Consider the following 18,257-nt stretch of genomic DNA (forward strand, 5'->3'; position numbering starts at 1 on the left):
AGGGTTGTTTGGAGAATGTGGAAAAGAGAAAGAGGTTGGTAGAAAGGAGAAAGAGGTTGGTAGAAAGGAGAAAGAAGGAGAGAGAGAGAAAGAGTGAGAGAGAGAGAGAGAAGAGTGTGTGAGAGAGAGAGAGAGAGAGAGAGAGAGAGAGAGAGAGAGAGAAGTGAGCGCAAGAGGATGTAAACCATACATTAAGACGGGGTATTGAAAGCGAGTAAGAAAAAAAAAAGTGAATTTTTGATCGTAATCACACCAGGGAGGTTACTGACACCTCCCTGGTTCAAATGAGATGTTTTCCTAAAGTGAGTAATCGTTCGTTCGTGTCTCCTTAGATCAAGATTAATGTATCTTGATCTTCGGAGTAGTTGCTACAAAGATCAAGATACATTAATCTTGATCTAAGGAAACACGAACGAACGAGTACTAAAATGCCTCGTTTATCCTGGGTAGCATCATGGGTGTAATAAATACTGCTCTCCCTAAGGGCCCTTCGTCGTATTATTCATGATAACTGCTTAAGCAAGGTTGGTGATTACAAGAAAGAACAATGTACTCCTTACCACATTTGTGTCATTATTTGACATTTTAATTGTCTACGATGACTGTAAAATGACGTAATCCATGACAAATTCGGTCTTGTGATTTTGTTTCAAATTTTAACCGAAATTACGGGAGGTAGCTGAATGTAATGACTTCTAAATCATAACTGAAGTAGGACTATAAAGTAACTCCAGCAAAAACAAAATGTTCAGCTTCGCAGTATTCAGCATTTGCAAATCGTAAGATCTAGATGATAGAAAAGGTGAGATGGAAATTAGACGATAAAGAATTGCAAATCATCGTAGCAGATGCCCCTCCCCTTACGAAATGTGTAAGAAAACAATAAACATTATTACCATGGCATATTCATTTCTTAGAATCACTTTCAAAAGATCCTTGATAAATTTACTGAAATATTGTACTTCTATAAGTTTGCACAGATTGCTTCCCTTTTAAAAAATAGATCATTCCAGTTCATCCTTGCTCAGTCTCTTCTGTAGTAGAATATTCCATTCATGTTTGAGGTGAATCATACGTGTCCTTTAAGGAGGGGCTCCATACTGTCTTGAACTAAGTCTTCTTCATTCACTGATGCCATCACACGTGTCGGTAATGGTGTTGGTCGTCTTCTGTTTAGAAAGTGAAATTATAGAAGAACAAAAAATGATATTGATAGAAATTCTTCTTGCCATGGGGGGTATAGTTTATGTATGAAAATTAGTAAAACGTGTTAGTGATTATTGTAATAAACTTCTAGGAATATTTTTTATAACCAACTCTAATGATCATGGCCTATTATGCAATTTAGCCATGTTGTTTTTATTCAGTAGGTACCCAGACCATACAAATAAAGGGCTCAAGTAGGGTGGAAAAAAGATTACCTGCATAAAATGTGTGCATCCGTCACCCCCCCCCCCCCCCCCCTCTTGATAGTCTTTCAGTACATTAATTTAGACTTTAGCCTTTTAATATGGCAAATCAAACAATAAGACATCTTTGCTTCAGGATAAATGTTTGGCAACTTATCTGCAAAGATTCTGCGACACATTAGCCCCCCCCCCCCCCCTAGTAGAGATACCCTGAGCGGGAAAGTAGTTCTCACGATTTGAAAAGAAAAGAAATAAAGAGAGGGTCGAGGGAGGGGGTAGGAAAGGAACAAGATATCCAACCCCCCCCCCTTCCACCCCTTTACAAATCCAAATCCAACTCGCCTATTTTGGCAGCAGAATTCGCTCAAAGTGAAGAGGGCGACTATGATGGCGACGACGACCTGAATGCCTCCGATGACGGTTACAGACCAGTCAAAACTGTACAGGTGAACGACCAGGCCGCCGAGTGACGGACCCACGAAATTCCTGCACGAGGACGAATCGGTAAAATAATTAAGAAGCGGTAAAATTAATATGAAGTTCATATAGTCTACACATTTTCCTCATTTGATATGTTGTTAGGAGTAAACATAAATCTAGAATTTGTTTCATGCATAAATTTGTATTCTTCTTTTTAAAGTTCTATATCTATAAATGCAGATTTCAAGGATCAACTTCGAACTTTAAAATGTCTTTAGCATAAGGCCTAACAAAAAGATGTTGCATTGCCCTTTAGGTGCCAAAACATAGGTCGGTCGGTCGGTCAGAAATCTTTTTTCTTCTTTTTATAACTTTTTAAAAATATTTTTTACTCCCTCTTTGGGCTTGGATTTCTCAGTTTTTAATGCTTTAATACATTTTTTTCTTCTAAAAAACGGTTTTAAAAAAACTTTTTTTAAAAGCCGACCGTATATTTCAAGATTTAGGGGTCGGTCGCAAAGGGCAACACAACACCTTTTTTGTTAGCCCTAAGTGAAACATAAACCGAGAATTGAATATGTCAAAGCTATACAAAAAAAAAAAAAAAAAAAAAGAAATTAGGGAGTCATGTGAAGAAGTGGTCTGGTCTGAAGTTTTCTGATGATTAATCCTCTCGAGTCCTTATTTCAATTAATCATTGTTTAATATGCCGTTTAATACATTTGTATGTCGTTGTTTTGGTTGCATTGTATACAAGTTTATATAGTCAACAAAACTGGATATACATAATGGCTAATGCGAAGAATTTGTGCGATGAAACATTTATAAATCTGGATGTATGATGATCTTCATATTGACTACTACGATTGTTTTAACGAAGCTCCTCAAAGTACCCGATAGTTCTGCTTTTTTAATCTTAGTTTATTGCCCATCCATTTTAGTATATTAATAAGGCAGTTTTAACGGTTTTGATACTCAACTATTCAATAAATATTCCTGAAATATTCAATGAATGCCTCTCTAATTTGAAACGAAGCGACCATTTTCATATTCTTAAAATCCAAGAAATGTGCTTCCTCGCGATAACATTTTCCTGTGTACTTGTAAACTGTACATTTGATGTTTTTATTTTCTTCAAAGAGTTTATGTTTATTAATAGCTTTTAAGAAAAACCTTTCTTTTTAAAGAATTATACATAAATATTTACTACCCCGATGCCATCGTGTGAAAACAAGATACGGGGATAGAGCACTTTCTGTAGCTGCCCCCCCCCCCCAGTTGTGGAATAGCTTCCCGTCATACATTCAAAATGCTCCTTCTACATCCACTTTCAAAGTAATGTTAAAAACCCATCTGTTAAAAAACATACCATGAATTTTGTCTTCTCTAAACATGTCAAATAAATAAATGATGTTGTACTTCTATTTGTTATGTAATAAGTCATCCTTAGCAGAATTTAAGTTAGATTAAGCTGATTTATTCATTTATTTGTAACAAACTGTAATTTTGATTTTGTAACGTAACATACTGTAATTGACTACTGAATAATATTGTGTACTTGTGGTGCTGTCGTCCCGGCTTTATTTCGTGTAAGGATATTGCTTCACTTGATGGCTGCTGGGACAACAGCACCACTGCGCCTAGAAACAATGTATTAGGCGCGTTATAAATGTGATCTGTTATTATTATTATTACTATTGCCACTGTGGCTCCTACTTGCTCATTTACTTAATTCAATTTTTCTTTGGAAATGTCGAATATCCACACTCTAATGAGGCGTAAAAGTCAAAGCTTTGCTGTATACTTTTTATCAAAGTTAGGGACAGGGTATACAAACCATGCTTTCTTGATCGATGTGCTTACATAAAGATGTCATACATACCCAAGAGCTAATAAGCTAGTGAAAATGCCCGAAACGACGGCCTGAGTGCTCATGTCATCTGGAAAACCATGATTCCTGTAGTCAATTGAAAACAGATTGTTAAAAAAAATTGGAATCAGCGGAAGGGTTTGTGTGTGTGCGGGTGCGTGGGTTTACCCCCCCCCCCGCCCCCCGCCCCCCCCCCCTACTCAGTGTTATTTTATGCGTATGCTTGTTTCCTCCCTTTACAAGCAATCCCCTATCTCAGGACTGCCAACATTTTATAACCCCCCCCCCCTTTTTTTGCGGGGTTTTCCTGCCTAGGAGACCCCCCCCCCCTTAAATCCGGAACACTTGATATTCAAGATATTTTATAAACCCCTTTTTTTATTTCTCAGGAGTCAAGAGAGAGAGAGAGAAAAAAAAACTTTTCTAATTTCATATCCCCCTATTTAAATTCTCAGGAATCACAAGAGAGAGAGAAAAAAAAAATTTAAAAGAAATCTCCGGGTGAGAAGTCAAATACACCCTTTTTACAATTATTGGGCCGAAAAGTAGGCCTACCCGTTTACCAGAGATTTTGGAAGCACGAATGCGGTCCCTACGACCCCGTGTGTGTGTGTGTGGGGGGGGGGGGGGGGGGGGTTAGCTCACATTGATTCATGCATCCAGGGGGCCGGACACTGGGCATAGTAACCACCCTCTCCAAAACGTTTACGGTTATATAGGAATTTGTTCTTATCAACAAGCCACCCCCCCCCCCCGTCCCCCACCCCCATCACGAGGATTCTTGATCCGCCACTGGGGTATTCCACTGCATGAGAGCTCGAGTAAAGAAAAATAAAACAAGATGCATCGTTTAACAACGCTAAATCTGAGGTACACGGCCCTATGTGCTATCGGTGTCTGTGATATGGTATAATATTGAAGCCCTGAAAAAACGCGCATCAAAATGATCAAGAAGTGCCTCAAAAAAGTAAAAATCTTTGAGTGACACGTTTTACCATATTCGTTTTCCTGAATAGACTGTAGTGTTATGAAAACCGGAAGGAAAACGCAAAATTTGGTTTCGATTTACAATCATAAATATCTTGATAGTCAGACAGGTGATCGGCTTGTAAAAGTCATGGGGTTCCTGACTGACCTGAAGGCTTATAATTATCATTGCAGCATGAGCTAAATCCAGGATTTTGTTTCAGAATCTGAGACAAAGTTACCGGATCCCTTTAATTATAATGGATCCTTATACATGGAACTGACTGGAATAGTACCAGCAGATTATACTAAAGATCTCTTCAGGTTAAAGTAAAACAGCCTTGATATTTTGTTCAACGTGTGAATACAAACATACATGTACATATACCAGGCGCGTACGCAGGATTTTTTCAAGGGGGGGGGGGGGGGGGTTTAAGATTTATAAATCGGGCCGAAAATTTCGCAACGACTCAGCCAGCCGCTGAATAAGCGGGGGGGGGGGGGGGGGGGGGGGGGGGGGGGGGGGGGGGGGGGTGGGGGGTAAGAGGACACTTTTTCTTTCTTTGTCTCAAAATTTGAAAAATTGACATTTCGCTCCACTGGGGGGGGGGGGTAAGTTCACCTTTTTAGGTCAGCCATGGGAATATTTTTTTTTTTTTTTTTTTTTTTAAATAATTAAAAAAAAAAAAAATCAAAGGGGGGGGGGGTTTACACACATAAAAATACCAAAGGGGGGGGGGTTAACCCCCAAAACCCCCCCCCCCCTGTGTACGCGCCTGTCTTGTACGTCTCGCGCGATCAAACAAGAAATAATATAACCTTTAAACAATGTTTGTCATAATACATCGAGGTTATAACTTTAAATGGGATTTGGAACCATGTCAGGTTGTAAAAGCGAGACGTATTCAAGTTGATGATTATAAGCGTACATTTTTAATTTTATTATAACTAATTTGTTATTTTCAAGTTCTAGAGACAGGCGGAGAAGGCTAGGGACAGAGACGGGGGAAATCGATCTATCTATCTATATCACATAACTTGGAGGCCGTTGCGCGTTGGGGCGAGCATGAAATGGACCCGAGACACAGGTTCTCCATAAATTTCTGTCTACGGCTGTTCTAGCTGGCTTCAGCGCTCAAATGACATTGGCCGTCTACTGCGGGATGTTATCCGTCCATTTCATACTATAGTAGTTGGTCTGCTCCCCTCTCATCTCCTATCAATTCCTCCTTGCATACTTGGTGTTTACCCAGCTACTCTTCCAACTGTAATTATAGTTATAGGCCCAAACCACTGCCACAAATGGTGATTAGGTGATCATGTTCCCCTTATAACTCTGCATATTATCATTCTACTTGATTTAGTGGTACTTCCACGCTCTGACACGGCTCTCAACTCAATACAATCGTCAAATAAACAAAAATATAATTTATCATAACGTTACAAATGCTACGGTCACAAAGGTTCGTATGAACGATAATTTCGTACGAATCTCCCTGTTTTTCCATTGTCTTCCCCGAATGTCCATTGTCTGAAAATCGTTCGCACGGCGTTCGTAGCAGTTCGTAATGGCATTTGTGACCGAGGCTAAACGAACTGCTACGAACGCCGTGCGAACGATTTTCAGACAATGGAAATTCGGGGAAGACAATGGAAAAACAGGGAGATTCGTACGAAACTATCGTTCGTACGAATCTTTGTGACCGTAGCATTAGACGAGGCCCTCATGTCATACTTACGAAGCGGAGATCAGGTAGTCATTGAATGAACAGATGACTGAGGCTGAGAGAAAGATGCCACATAAGGCTAAGCTCACGCAAATAATCCATAATTCACTGGATAAAATTAATCAAAGAAAAACAATTGGAATAGGAATAATACAAAATATAGTGGATTCATGAAAAGTAGTGACATACGAACAATAGTAAAAAGAGCGTATTTTGTAAAGTGTTTATTTTGATTTTGCAGATTATGATTTTTATTCTACTTATTCTATTCATATAACTATTCTATTCATATAAATATGCTATAAGCATGTGTTTATGAATTTGCTCGTACAATAATATATGATTTGCTTAATTTGATTTTATTAATACAATTAATACAATACATAATATTGTGAACATAAACAACATATAATTATTTTATACTGTTGACACATATCGTTTTGTTCGTAATAAACTATAATGAATGAACCGAATGCGTAGAAGATGATAATACAGGCACCAATGCTACAGCCAGAATCGTTCTTTTTTCTTCTATAGATATTTATAAAGCCTATATGCACAACATGGCCTTCATTACCACGTTTTATCATTGAATTAATATTTTTCAGTGTTTGATAATATAAAAGTACATTTTTTTGTTGAGGGTCCCAGCATGTGAATAAGACATTATGTTATTGACAATGGTACCAATTAATGAAATTACAAACAGATAAATAAGATATGACTTACTTTGGAAGGTTAAGAAGAGGTGATGGTCCCATTAGCAGAAAAGCGCCTCCACTCATGATGGTTCCAATGATTATCATTAAACGAGATATATTCTAATAAGTAATAAAACAAGATGGAAAGTATTCAAATATCTTGGATTCATATAATGTAATGTATATTACCGGCTATATCCAAAGTTCATTACTTAAAAACTTAAAAGCTTAGCTGGGAGGGTGGGGTACCAATTCCTTCCTCTTCTCGTCCTGTCCCACCCCCCCCCCCCCAAAAAAAAACAAGACAAAACACAACACAACAACAACAACGACAACAACAACATTAATGATGATAATAAAGGAAGGCCTCAAATTTGATGATTACCTTCTTCACATATTATATTATGATCATACCGTCTGCTGAGAGACAGAAATGGCATAGATTCTAACATGTAGACAGGGTTACCCCCCCCCCTCCCACTCCGAAGAAGAGGACGAAGAAAAAGAGGGAGACGCGGCATGGTGAGGAAAAAGAAGACGCGACATGAAGAGGAATAACATATAGTAACACCATTAAGAAAGCATCCTGTTCCTACCAGTTTCTCAGCCATCCAACCCCACAAAGGTGAGCTTAAGGCATAACATCCTCCAGAAAGTAAAAAGAGCAGACCCACTACCATCGCGCTCTCTGTGAACTGTGCCACGTGAAGGGATAGGGTGGGGTCCAGAAAGCCAAAAGATGCGCTCCCGACGAAGATGCTAAGTCCGACAGGCCATACCGATGGAATGCTGAGGAATTTGGTGATGGAGCCCGTTTTTGTGCCATCGTTACCTACAGATTTTACATTATTGAAGTATAATACACTGTGTTAACATTTCAATTCCACGCAAAATATATGTTCTTTCGTGCCTTCTTCGCATTTTACAAAATATTAAACAGAATAACACAAGCTTAAACCAGAATCATCCCTTCAAACAGGAGCTTCTGGTGATTACGACTAAATAAAATATATTCATACAATTCATGCACATGATGCAGTAGATCGGGTCCATACAGTGAGGGGCACTGATTAGTAACCTAGTATTCGTTCAAGAAAACGCTAACAGACAGACCTAGAGTGACCCGTCTAAAGGGATTTATAAATTCTACCAACGGTCGTTTACATTAAAGATGAAGTTGAGTTCTGGTCATGCGATTGCACTGTGAAAGAATCGATCAGAAAAGGTTGATCATCTAGCATATAAGAATTTGTGTGTATTGCAAGGTTCTGGAATCATCAAAATGATAAGAAATTTGGCCAAGTCTTGGTAAAGTTACAAACACTGTACACAGAAAGATGTATATGGGACTACACGAACACGTGGCGTAAAAACCCTACCCCCGAGTTTTACGATGAACATGACATATTTAGAATATGAAGGCATTTAAAGAGCTATGCTTTTCAGGGAACATTTCTTATCTGATGTTCTTCCACACTTGCATAATAAGAATGATAAAGTTCACAAATTATTTTTCACCTCTTCCCAGAACTCAACCTTCTCTTTAAAGGGATAGTTGAGTTCCGTTTTCAGACCGCAAAAGCCTTTAAAGTGCCTGGTTGTTGCTTTTATTCTAATCTATCACATTTATAGTGCCCTTTTAGAACCTAAAATTGCTATGAAGGTTATTTTAGACCCCAAAATGTGTGAAATTTAGCCACTACCATCATCCCAATTCAGCTCCACTTAAAAAAAACACGGTGACCGTTAATTAATTATTAAATTAGAAATAACAATACATGAGTCGGCTTATTGTGGGTATTGTAAGCAACACGAAAATGCCAACAAAAAAGCCAACATCGGCAATGGCTGAAATACGACATAAAAGGCGTTATTTCGATTTTTCAACGGTTTTTTCAATTTTTTCAAAATATCTCATATTTGTGGTGGTACACAAGTATTAGAATTCATATTTATTCTAATTACAACCCCCCCCCCACCTCCCTCCAATCAAGAAACATGACATCAATTCAAACAGAAATCAAGAATTTATAACTTTGACCATATCCACACACCCTCCCCCTAAAAAAGTAATAATAATAATACTGATAATAGCGATAATAATGATTTTAATAATAACAATAATAATAATAATAATAAAATTAAAAAATTAAATTAAAAAATAATTAAAAAATCCAAACAATAAATCAACTATTTCCTACCTATTGAAGGCAGCAAGGCCAAGTTGAGAAAAACACAAACCATATCAGCACACCCCAGCACAATAAATGGAATCTTATAATCATTACCTCCAACCTGTGTATAAAGATTATAGAGCAGTACGTTATCATCCATTTAAAATACTGAATTTATTTGAAATCATCACTATAATCATGCAAGGCCTATAACATCCAGTTCACCCTCATCCAGGAAGCAAACATAATATTCAGGATGTATACTCAACCGTATTATCACCATAGTCCCTATGGGTTATATGCTAGGATGAATGTCGGCCTATTTCAGTACCCACATCAAAACATGGCCCGGGATCTATTCTATTAAAAATAAAACATCCACTGAAGACAGAAATTGTATCTAATTATTCCGAAGATTTGCGAAGTGTGCTTAATCTTAATCTTAGTTGCAGAATACCTGATATGTAAATGATCAAAACTTCCATTACGTTAAGGATGTGATTGTATACGGTGTGTTTCATTGTAAGTCTTTATGTCATTCAAAGTAAAATTTTTGTCATAATATTATTGTCCTGGAGGAATTTGGAGGGGGAGAGACGGGGGTAAAGCCGACACCATTAGAGTCACTCTTACCTCGTACAGGAAGCCACCAATGACAGGACCAACCATGTATCCAAGACCACCAAAGGTCTCCATCAAACCCTGCAGTGATCAAAATGAAATCATTTATCGGGCTAATAATATTACCACGTACCGGTACGTTTAATCAAAATGCAGATTTCGTAACCCCTCGCCTAAAAACAAAAATGAACGTATAAGGAACACAGGAAACGCTTTCGGAAGGTCTTTGTTGATACCTGGCAATGTGAAAGGGAAACAACTTAATAATCATCTGGGCATTGTTTCATGAAACCGACATAGGTACGAGTTCATCGACATCCTATTGAAACGCGTGTTTAATTGTTTATTTTAATACACGCGTTTCTATTGGTTATCGGCGAACTTGTAATTATGACGTTTTCGTGAAAAGCTGCCCTGGTCGTAATCTATGTTTTCCTTCCGTTGTTAGCTCTCGATATAATATTTACGGAGTGGATTTCAAGTGAACGGCTTTCAGGAAGTTTCATTTCACTACCCATCTAGGATTATTACAGCCACTGAATTCAAAATAGACGCATATAGGTCTACGGGGTACTTCTTCTAGAATCAAATCGTTAATATTACTTACGACGGTCTGAGCGACATGATCAGGAAACGTCTGAGCGGCTATGGTGTATGTTGCAGTTACACCCGCAGCGGTACCCACGGCCGCGGTACAACGGGTGACGTAACAGAAGATTACAAACGTTGAAGTGGATTTTATTTCGTCACAGAACCTGTAATAAATTAGAAAATGAATGAAATCTTTACAACTTACTAACGTCTAAGCGGCCGATATGAATCACGCGGTCATGACCGCAGCAGTACCAAAGGCCACTGTACAGTGATTGACTAATTAAAGATTACAAAACAAGATACAAAAAGGTGAATAGAATCTCATTTCATAATCTGCCAGTAATAAAAGAAATTAAAACTGTAGTATCAGAAACGTCTAAGCGGCCAAAATGAATGATGCGGTAGTGACTGCAGTAGTAACACAAGCTGCAATACAATGGTGCCTCGCCGGATGGTAACAATCATTAACCGAAAATAACGTAGATTATACATCTCATCAAATAACCTGCAATGAACTAGGGAATATAAAACGTTGGAGCGACCGTAATGGATTTCGGCGGTAATGACCGCAATGGTTTTCAAGGCCGCGCCAGAAATGATGACGTATCTGATTTCATCACAGAGCCTGAAATAAATGCTTAATGAGGAATGTTTGAGCTGCTATAATGGATGATACGATCACGACCTTCTTGGTAGCCAGGGCCGCGGTACAACGGGTAGCGTACCATAAGACCATAAACACGAATGTGGATGTCATCATGAACGGAGTACGGAACGTTGGAGCCGTTGAGGTGAATTATGATGCCCTTTGAGGGCCGCGGTACCCCGGGAGGCGTAACAGAAGACAAAAGTATGAACATGATCAAATATTTTCAATGTTTTTTTCTAGCTGTTTCATAAAAGGTAACGTCATTACTGTTTGGATTGATATAAACATTGGTATAGGCGGTAATATTTGGCATGATGATGGGGGCAAGGGGGGATGACCGTTCCCCCATGATATCCCTATAATATCCCTTCTTAAACAGGAATACCCTTCCCTCAAAGGTGTACTTTCTTCGTGGAGCAGAGAGCGCAATAAATGCTTAATTAGGGCAACAGCTAAAGCAGAGATCGACTCACTAAAGAGTACATTGTACTTTTGGATCGAACCGAACTCAGGAGGACTTCTTATATAATATTCTAGTTTACATTGAGGTCGCTGACTGACATACTTACCCAAATAGGATGTTACATCCGGCTACTATCCAAACTCCGGAAACAAAGGTGAATTTTGCTCCAAGTCTAGGAAGCTGAAAGGGAATACGAATGGGAAATAGTAGATCTGACCATAGATTAAAATCTTATTGAAATTTCTCGGCAATCATTCAACTGTATGCATTCAACTTACTTAATGGCTATTCCAGATCACGGACCTACTACGTATATGTCCGTGTTCAGATCACCCTTATCATTCCAGTAAAGTGGCACATGTTATACAGTACATAATCTCAGACAATAATCATAAAAGACAACCCAATATACTTATTAGCTTATTTTACAACTTAAAGCCTAACGAGTATGTCAAGACATGATATAAGGCCTCATTATTTTATTCATGTATTTATTTATTATTAATCAACTTATTTATGTTATATTTGTATTGCTAAATTTCACTACGAAAAGCTACGATAAAGAAAATACTCATTGAACAACAGTCCATGAAAGTGTAACCATCTTATACAAATTGTTAAATATATTATATTATAAGTGAATACATAGGTCTTACTGGCAATCAATTTATCCAGATTATGAAGGTTAGTATCAATAGATCCCCCCCCCCCCTCCCTCACCTCACATCATCCCTGTTGAGAGTCTAGTAGTTTGTGCACCATCCCATCGATAAGACCTTTTTGATAATGTTAGGTAGAGGCCAAGGATACATTTGAACGAATTCTTTTTTGTAGGGAATACTTTGTAGGGGAGAGGGCTGCACATTGTGGCTGTATAATAATATACTCACAAATTTTCCAAAGATTGGCGAAAAGATGACATTGACGAGAGCAAATGCACCAAATATGAAACCAATTTGTAGACCTGAAACACCTTTCTCCTTTGCCTGAAAAATTAATGATTTTTTAGATTATATATCAATGCTGATAAACATTAATATGAAATTATTGGATCAGCAAATAGAATTAGAGCTGAGACATTAAGAAGCAAGGTATCAAAATCCATCGGATACTCAGATAATGATAATAATAATAATGATATAATAATAATAATAATAATAATAATAATAATAATAATAATAATAATAACACTAATAACACTAATAATACTAATAATACTAATAACAATGTCTCATTTACCCAGGATAGCCCCATCAAACAGCTTTTCCTGGGGGCCCTACAATCATTATTACCCCCACCTGTTGACATTTACACCTCGGTGGAGAGAGGCAAGATATGGATAAATGTCCTGCCAAAGGATATTAGTGCTGAGGTGGGTTTCAAGCCCTCAACCGTTGGATTGAGAGTCAAGTAAATGAAGGACTTTACCATGACACATCCAACGATGCCAAACGAATACTTGTCAAAATAACAATTTACATCTTTTGCCTACTGTTTTAGTTTTTGAGTTTCTCAAAATACTTCTACCAGATATTATGCTAGGAATAGACACTTACAGACAGAGGCATAGCTATGGGGGAAGCGCCTCCCTTAGGATGACGATAACAATGGAAAAGGATATAGAGGCAGAATATGAAAGAGAAGGAAATGGAGGGGAGGAGACGAGAAAAGAAGATTAAAGGACCGCACCATCTCCCTCATCGATGGCCTTGTATATTTGCATTTGTTCATTTAAAAAAAGACAGGTGCCACCCCACCCCACACACGCGCGAGAAGGTGTTTACCACCTTATACCTTATATAACACCTTATCGCTGATGAGACAAGTTTCTAGAACTTTTAAGAACTCTTCTTTCTTTTTAAAAGTAAAATTATACCCACCTCTCTTGGAAAGAAAGGAGCCAGAACCGAAAAGGAGGCTTGATCGAGGAAGATGGAGACAGCCAGACTGATGAAGATGAGAACTTGAGACTTGGTAAGCTTAGAAGGCTCCTTCAAAACTTCATCTTCTTCAGATGCGCTCTTGCTCCTCTCGTCCCTCTGATAACTCGAGTTGCTACCATCCCCGTTATGCTCAACTTGGTTGATCCCACTATCGAAGCGCGAAGAGGAGTCTTCTGATTGGTTGATCCCACTATCGAGGCGCGAAGAGGAGTCTTCTGATTGGTTGGTGTCTTGAATGGAGGTTCTTGATTGGTTGGTGTCTTGAATGGAAGTTCTTGATTCGTCAGATATTAGAGGCGAAGTAATCGACGGGGAGCAGGTCGAATCATCACTCGAAATTACTTCAGTTTGTTCAGTGACAGCTGAATCATGTAAATGCACGTTCTCGGGTGATTCTTCATGGGGGCCTGTGACGTAATCTGATTGTTGGTTATTTTCATAAGTAAATGATAAACCATCAATATCCTTAGAACATACAGATTTCGCAGAAGTTTGATTCACATTCTCGCTAAATCTGTAAAAGTCTTTGGCGCTGTCTTCTGATTGGTCCAATCCGTGTCCAGATTCGCCAGGCGAAGCTCTGCTGCTTGATTGGTCAGTCAATATCTCATCATACTGACCACTGCCCCCCGTCATCGCTGATTGGACAGGAAATGTCTCATCTTGTTGAATTTGCAAATCCATGATTTATGATTGGTTCAATGTGTCGCTTCTGTAGGGCCTCTATGGTAATCAGTCTCTTATCGGCACCGAAATGATTGACTCTTTATCAAAATATGCTACTTATTGGCCGGTTAGAATTTGTGGTTTGCATTTGCGGAATCGATGAATTTTCTTTGCGGAGATCATGCCTCCCTGGAGTAACTATTCCATCATGGCCTTTAGCAGTCTTCCACTTTCTACCGAGTCGTCCACAAATACCAACGATTCAAATTCATATCTGCAAGTTTGAACGGAAGAAAAAATTATATCAGTCAATTTGAAACTTGTCCTATACCATCTGATCAGTGGAGAGAGAGAGAGAGAAAGAAAAAGTGGTAGGTCGATTGCCCCCTATAATTATGTTTACTGCTTGTAGCTCTAAAATATTCCAATTGCGACAACATTATGTAATGCGATATCATTCAGGGGTCGTCATTGTTCAAATTAATGTCTTCAGAGTTGAAATAAAAAATATTAACGATATATGGTTCCCATTGCGTTAACATGTCGCAATCAGCTCCACCCCCCCCCCCCCCCCCCCCATTGATGAATGGTACTGACGACAGTGTAATAACAAATATGACTTATGGAGAGTAAATACAAAAAGACCTTTGAACACTGTACCTCTGCCAAAAAAAGTGACTTACAACATGACTCTTGTATTTTTAATCGTGACAACACTTTGCAATACTGTATATATAGTCGTCAATTCAGATTTATAGCTTCTAAATCGAGAAGGTCGAGGCACTGTACCATGATATAGTTCTTATTGTGTGTACATGTTGCAGTGAGCTCCCATCGCTCTCCATAAATAATGCAAGCACGATGAAAGTGAATACATTGTGCAGGTACATGTATATCCCGTCTTTAATTCCAAGGGTTACTCCGCCCTGCTTCGTCCGGCATTGCGGAAATATATTTTGGTCCCATAAGCATCTTATTGTGTGTTACGCCGTAAAACATGAGGCATGATAGACATGAATTGTTTGGGTGCGAAATTGTTGGTTGTATTGGTCCCGTTTGAAATTAAAAAGGACAGTTTAATGTACCAATCGAGGTCCCGTAACTTCTTTTCACACATAGGCCGTCGATTTTAAAATGCTTGAATGCCCAATTGAATACACGTGCACAATTGGCGTAATTTCTATATCACGCATCGTAATGCTATTGCTGCTACTAGACCTACTTGTAGTAGTACTACTACCGGCTACGGCTACTACTAATACCACCGCCACTACTACTACTACTACTACTACTACTACTACTACTACTACTACTACTACTACTATACTACACTACTACTACTACTACTACTACTACTACTACTACTACTACTACTACTACTACTACTGTTACCACTATACTTCTGCTGCTGCTGCTACTACTACTACTATACTACTACTACTACTACTACTACTACTAGTACTACAACTAACAATAATAATACTTCTTTTATTGCTCAAGAGTTCTGCTACCTCTGTTACTGATGTAGCTTCTGCTACTGTATTTACTCTGCTTGTCATGGTTACACCAATACTAAATTATTAACAGTACAGTACCACGGCCACCACAATTCTATTAGTAAGATATAAGCGATTTGAGTCGTGCTTACCTCTCACATGATATATCCTACCGAATCTGTTAACTGTGTGTATATTGTTCAATTTTGAGTTTCATTTTCCGGTTTTACTTCTGAACAAACATCCACACTCTCTAAATTCCTCTCTTTCCTTCCGTCTCTCTCCCTACGGACTTCACAATCAGTGTGCAACCATCAATAGTGTTATAGAGGGCGTCGTTTCTTTTAATGTAAGTACAATACGGATTCGTGATTTGAAAGAACAAAATATAACTTCTAGACCCAAGCTTTCTGATGCCGTCATTATTCTTTCCTCTTTGTGTGTGAATGTATATTGTTTACCTACTGCAATGAATGAGCAATTTGAGGTATCCTCAAAAAACACCCAAATCAAACTTGTGTTCGAGGGCGCAGATTTAGATTACATTATTTGGGTGTTTTTATTTTTATTCACAAGGTCTAACACCATTTTTTGTTTTTTAATCGAAACAAATAAGTTTTTTCTTCGTCTTTCTGAGAATATGTAGTTTGAGGAAATAATCGACTCCATTTTTTATATTTTTTTGTGGGGGGGGGGGGGGGAGGCGATTGACAGCCCCTTCCTGATTCATTTTCTTTTTCAATTGACAGTTCTTTCATTTCATTATCAACTATTTGACAGAATTTGGATCATGGGCTTTGATGTGGTGACATCGACACGACTTAGGGATTTTTTTTAATTTTTTATTTTTTAATTTATTTATTTTTTTTATTTTATTTATTTATTTTTTTTTTTTTTGGGGGGGGGGGGCTTTGGAGGTTAAACCCGAGAGCTACGATCAGTTCTTCAACGACGATTTTGCCAATGGAATAAAAGGTCTTAGTAACTTGATGGATTTCAGGTTTCAGACCGAACAATACGTAGATAGAAAAGTAAGAAATGTACTAAAGTAATTGAAAAGAAGAGGGGTTTTTTTTTGTCAATGATAATGTCATATAAATGAGGGCTATTTCTTTCTTTTATTTTGGTGGAAAGTGTAGGGTTGCATTTGATTATATAACTTTTTTTAAAAATTTCCCATTCATTCCTAATATCCATTGAAATCATGCATCATTGATTGCCGTGTTGAGAAAAGAAAATACATTAGCATGGCAATTAAATATATATCTATATCTAATGATGATTATGTATTACATGATTGCCCATCAATGTTAACTTTGCAATGACTTTCCATAATGCTTTCAATTAGCAATAAAGCATTATACATTCATCTTTTTTTATGTTTCATTTGACGCAAGTAAGTGAATTTTGAGGAAGATATATTCTTTTTTACTATTACATAAATAAAGCAGCTGAATAAAAAAAAACTGTCAAAGTAGAATTCAAGTCATGTGACAAATCTTTATGTGCATGATTGAATGAAGAATCTGTTATTGCTCTTTATCGGAAAAGCCTTGTGCATAATATGCATTTGTATCACTCAATTCAATCAGTAAACGTTCAATCAGTATAACAACGATATCAGCGATAACATTGAACTGAAAATGCAACAAGACGAATATTTTGACATTTATAGCATTTGTGATTAATTTTATTGTGTTTTTCATCGGTTGTTTGAGTGTAATATGTTTTTAAAAACCAAATTAATTCAAGTGTTATTGAGGGGACGAATAAGCAAATAGATAGATAGATAGATAGTTATAGTTAGTTATACATGTACATAAATAATACATGTACATAAATAATACATGTACATAAATAATACATGTACATAAATACATAAATGAAATCATTTCGTTGACATGGTTGAATTTATCGGGGCAATAGCAAACAGGGAATGGGTTATCAGGGGCGTACATGATTTTAGCTTAATAACGGGGAGAGGGTGCAATGACTTTTTTTATAGGGCAGAGGGGCCGTCAACCGGGTTGGCATGCAGAAAACGTAGAAGAAAGACAGAGAAAGAAAAGAGAAAGAAGTAAAATGATGGTAAGTAAGAACAATAGGCCTATATTTGCCAGCATTCACATTAGAAATGGCTGACGGTTACCACTGCCTCTTTGTCAAAACAACTAGTTGTATGAATATAAAGGCAATGTCCAAATCGCTCAAAATATGTTTTTCTGAAGTGAATGTGCACATTTAGGAAGGGGAATATGAAGGCAAGAAGGAGGATGAGAATAATGAAGGCCAAGGAGGAAGAGATGGGGGCAGAGGAGGAGAATATGAAGGCAGAGAAAGAGGAGGAGATAAGGAAGAGGAGGAGGAGGAGGAGATGAAGACAGAGAAGGAGATGAAGGCAGAGAAGGAGGCAGATGATGAGGAGGAAATAGAGGAAATTATTGAATAGTGGATGAAAGCAGATGAGGAGGAGGAGATGAAGGCAGAGAAGGAGGAGGAGGAGATGAAGGCAGAGAAGGAGGAGGAGGAGATGAAGACAGAGAAGGAGGAGAAGGAGA

At 38.0% G+C, this 18,257-nt stretch overlaps 1 protein-coding gene across 2 annotated transcripts; it reads right to left on the reverse strand.

Moving 5' to 3' along the window:
- Nucleotides 1–564: 564 nt before the first annotated feature.
- On the reverse strand, nt 565–15,971 carry LOC100887893 (MFS-type transporter SLC18B1). Of its 2 annotated transcripts, none has more exons than XM_030974891.1 (13): nt 15,852–15,971; nt 13,475–14,477; nt 12,485–12,580; nt 11,701–11,774; nt 10,496–10,643; nt 9,901–9,969; nt 9,382–9,388; nt 7,690–7,925; nt 7,122–7,213; nt 6,405–6,500; nt 3,712–3,786; nt 1,752–1,895; nt 565–1,169 (listed from the first exon to the last, which is right to left on the reverse strand). In XM_030974891.1, the coding sequence occupies exons 2-13, from the start codon at nt 14,219–14,221 to the stop codon at nt 1,070–1,072; spliced, it is 1,884 nt and encodes a 627-aa protein (XP_030830751.1). In that variant the 5' UTR covers nt 14,222–14,477; nt 15,852–15,971; the 3' UTR covers nt 565–1,069. The 2 variants fall into 2 exon arrangements, with proteins under 2 accessions (XP_030830751.1, XP_030830750.1); XM_030974890.1 differs by having other exon boundaries at nt 9,295–9,388.
- Between the last annotated feature and the right edge of the window lie 2,286 nt (nt 15,972–18,257).

Source organism: Strongylocentrotus purpuratus, unplaced genomic scaffold, assembly GCF_000002235.5.
Source record: "Strongylocentrotus purpuratus isolate Spur 01 unplaced genomic scaffold, Spur_5.0 spur5_scaffold_7, whole genome shotgun sequence".
Classification (NCBI taxonomy): domain Eukaryota; kingdom Metazoa; phylum Echinodermata; class Echinoidea; order Camarodonta; family Strongylocentrotidae; genus Strongylocentrotus; species Strongylocentrotus purpuratus.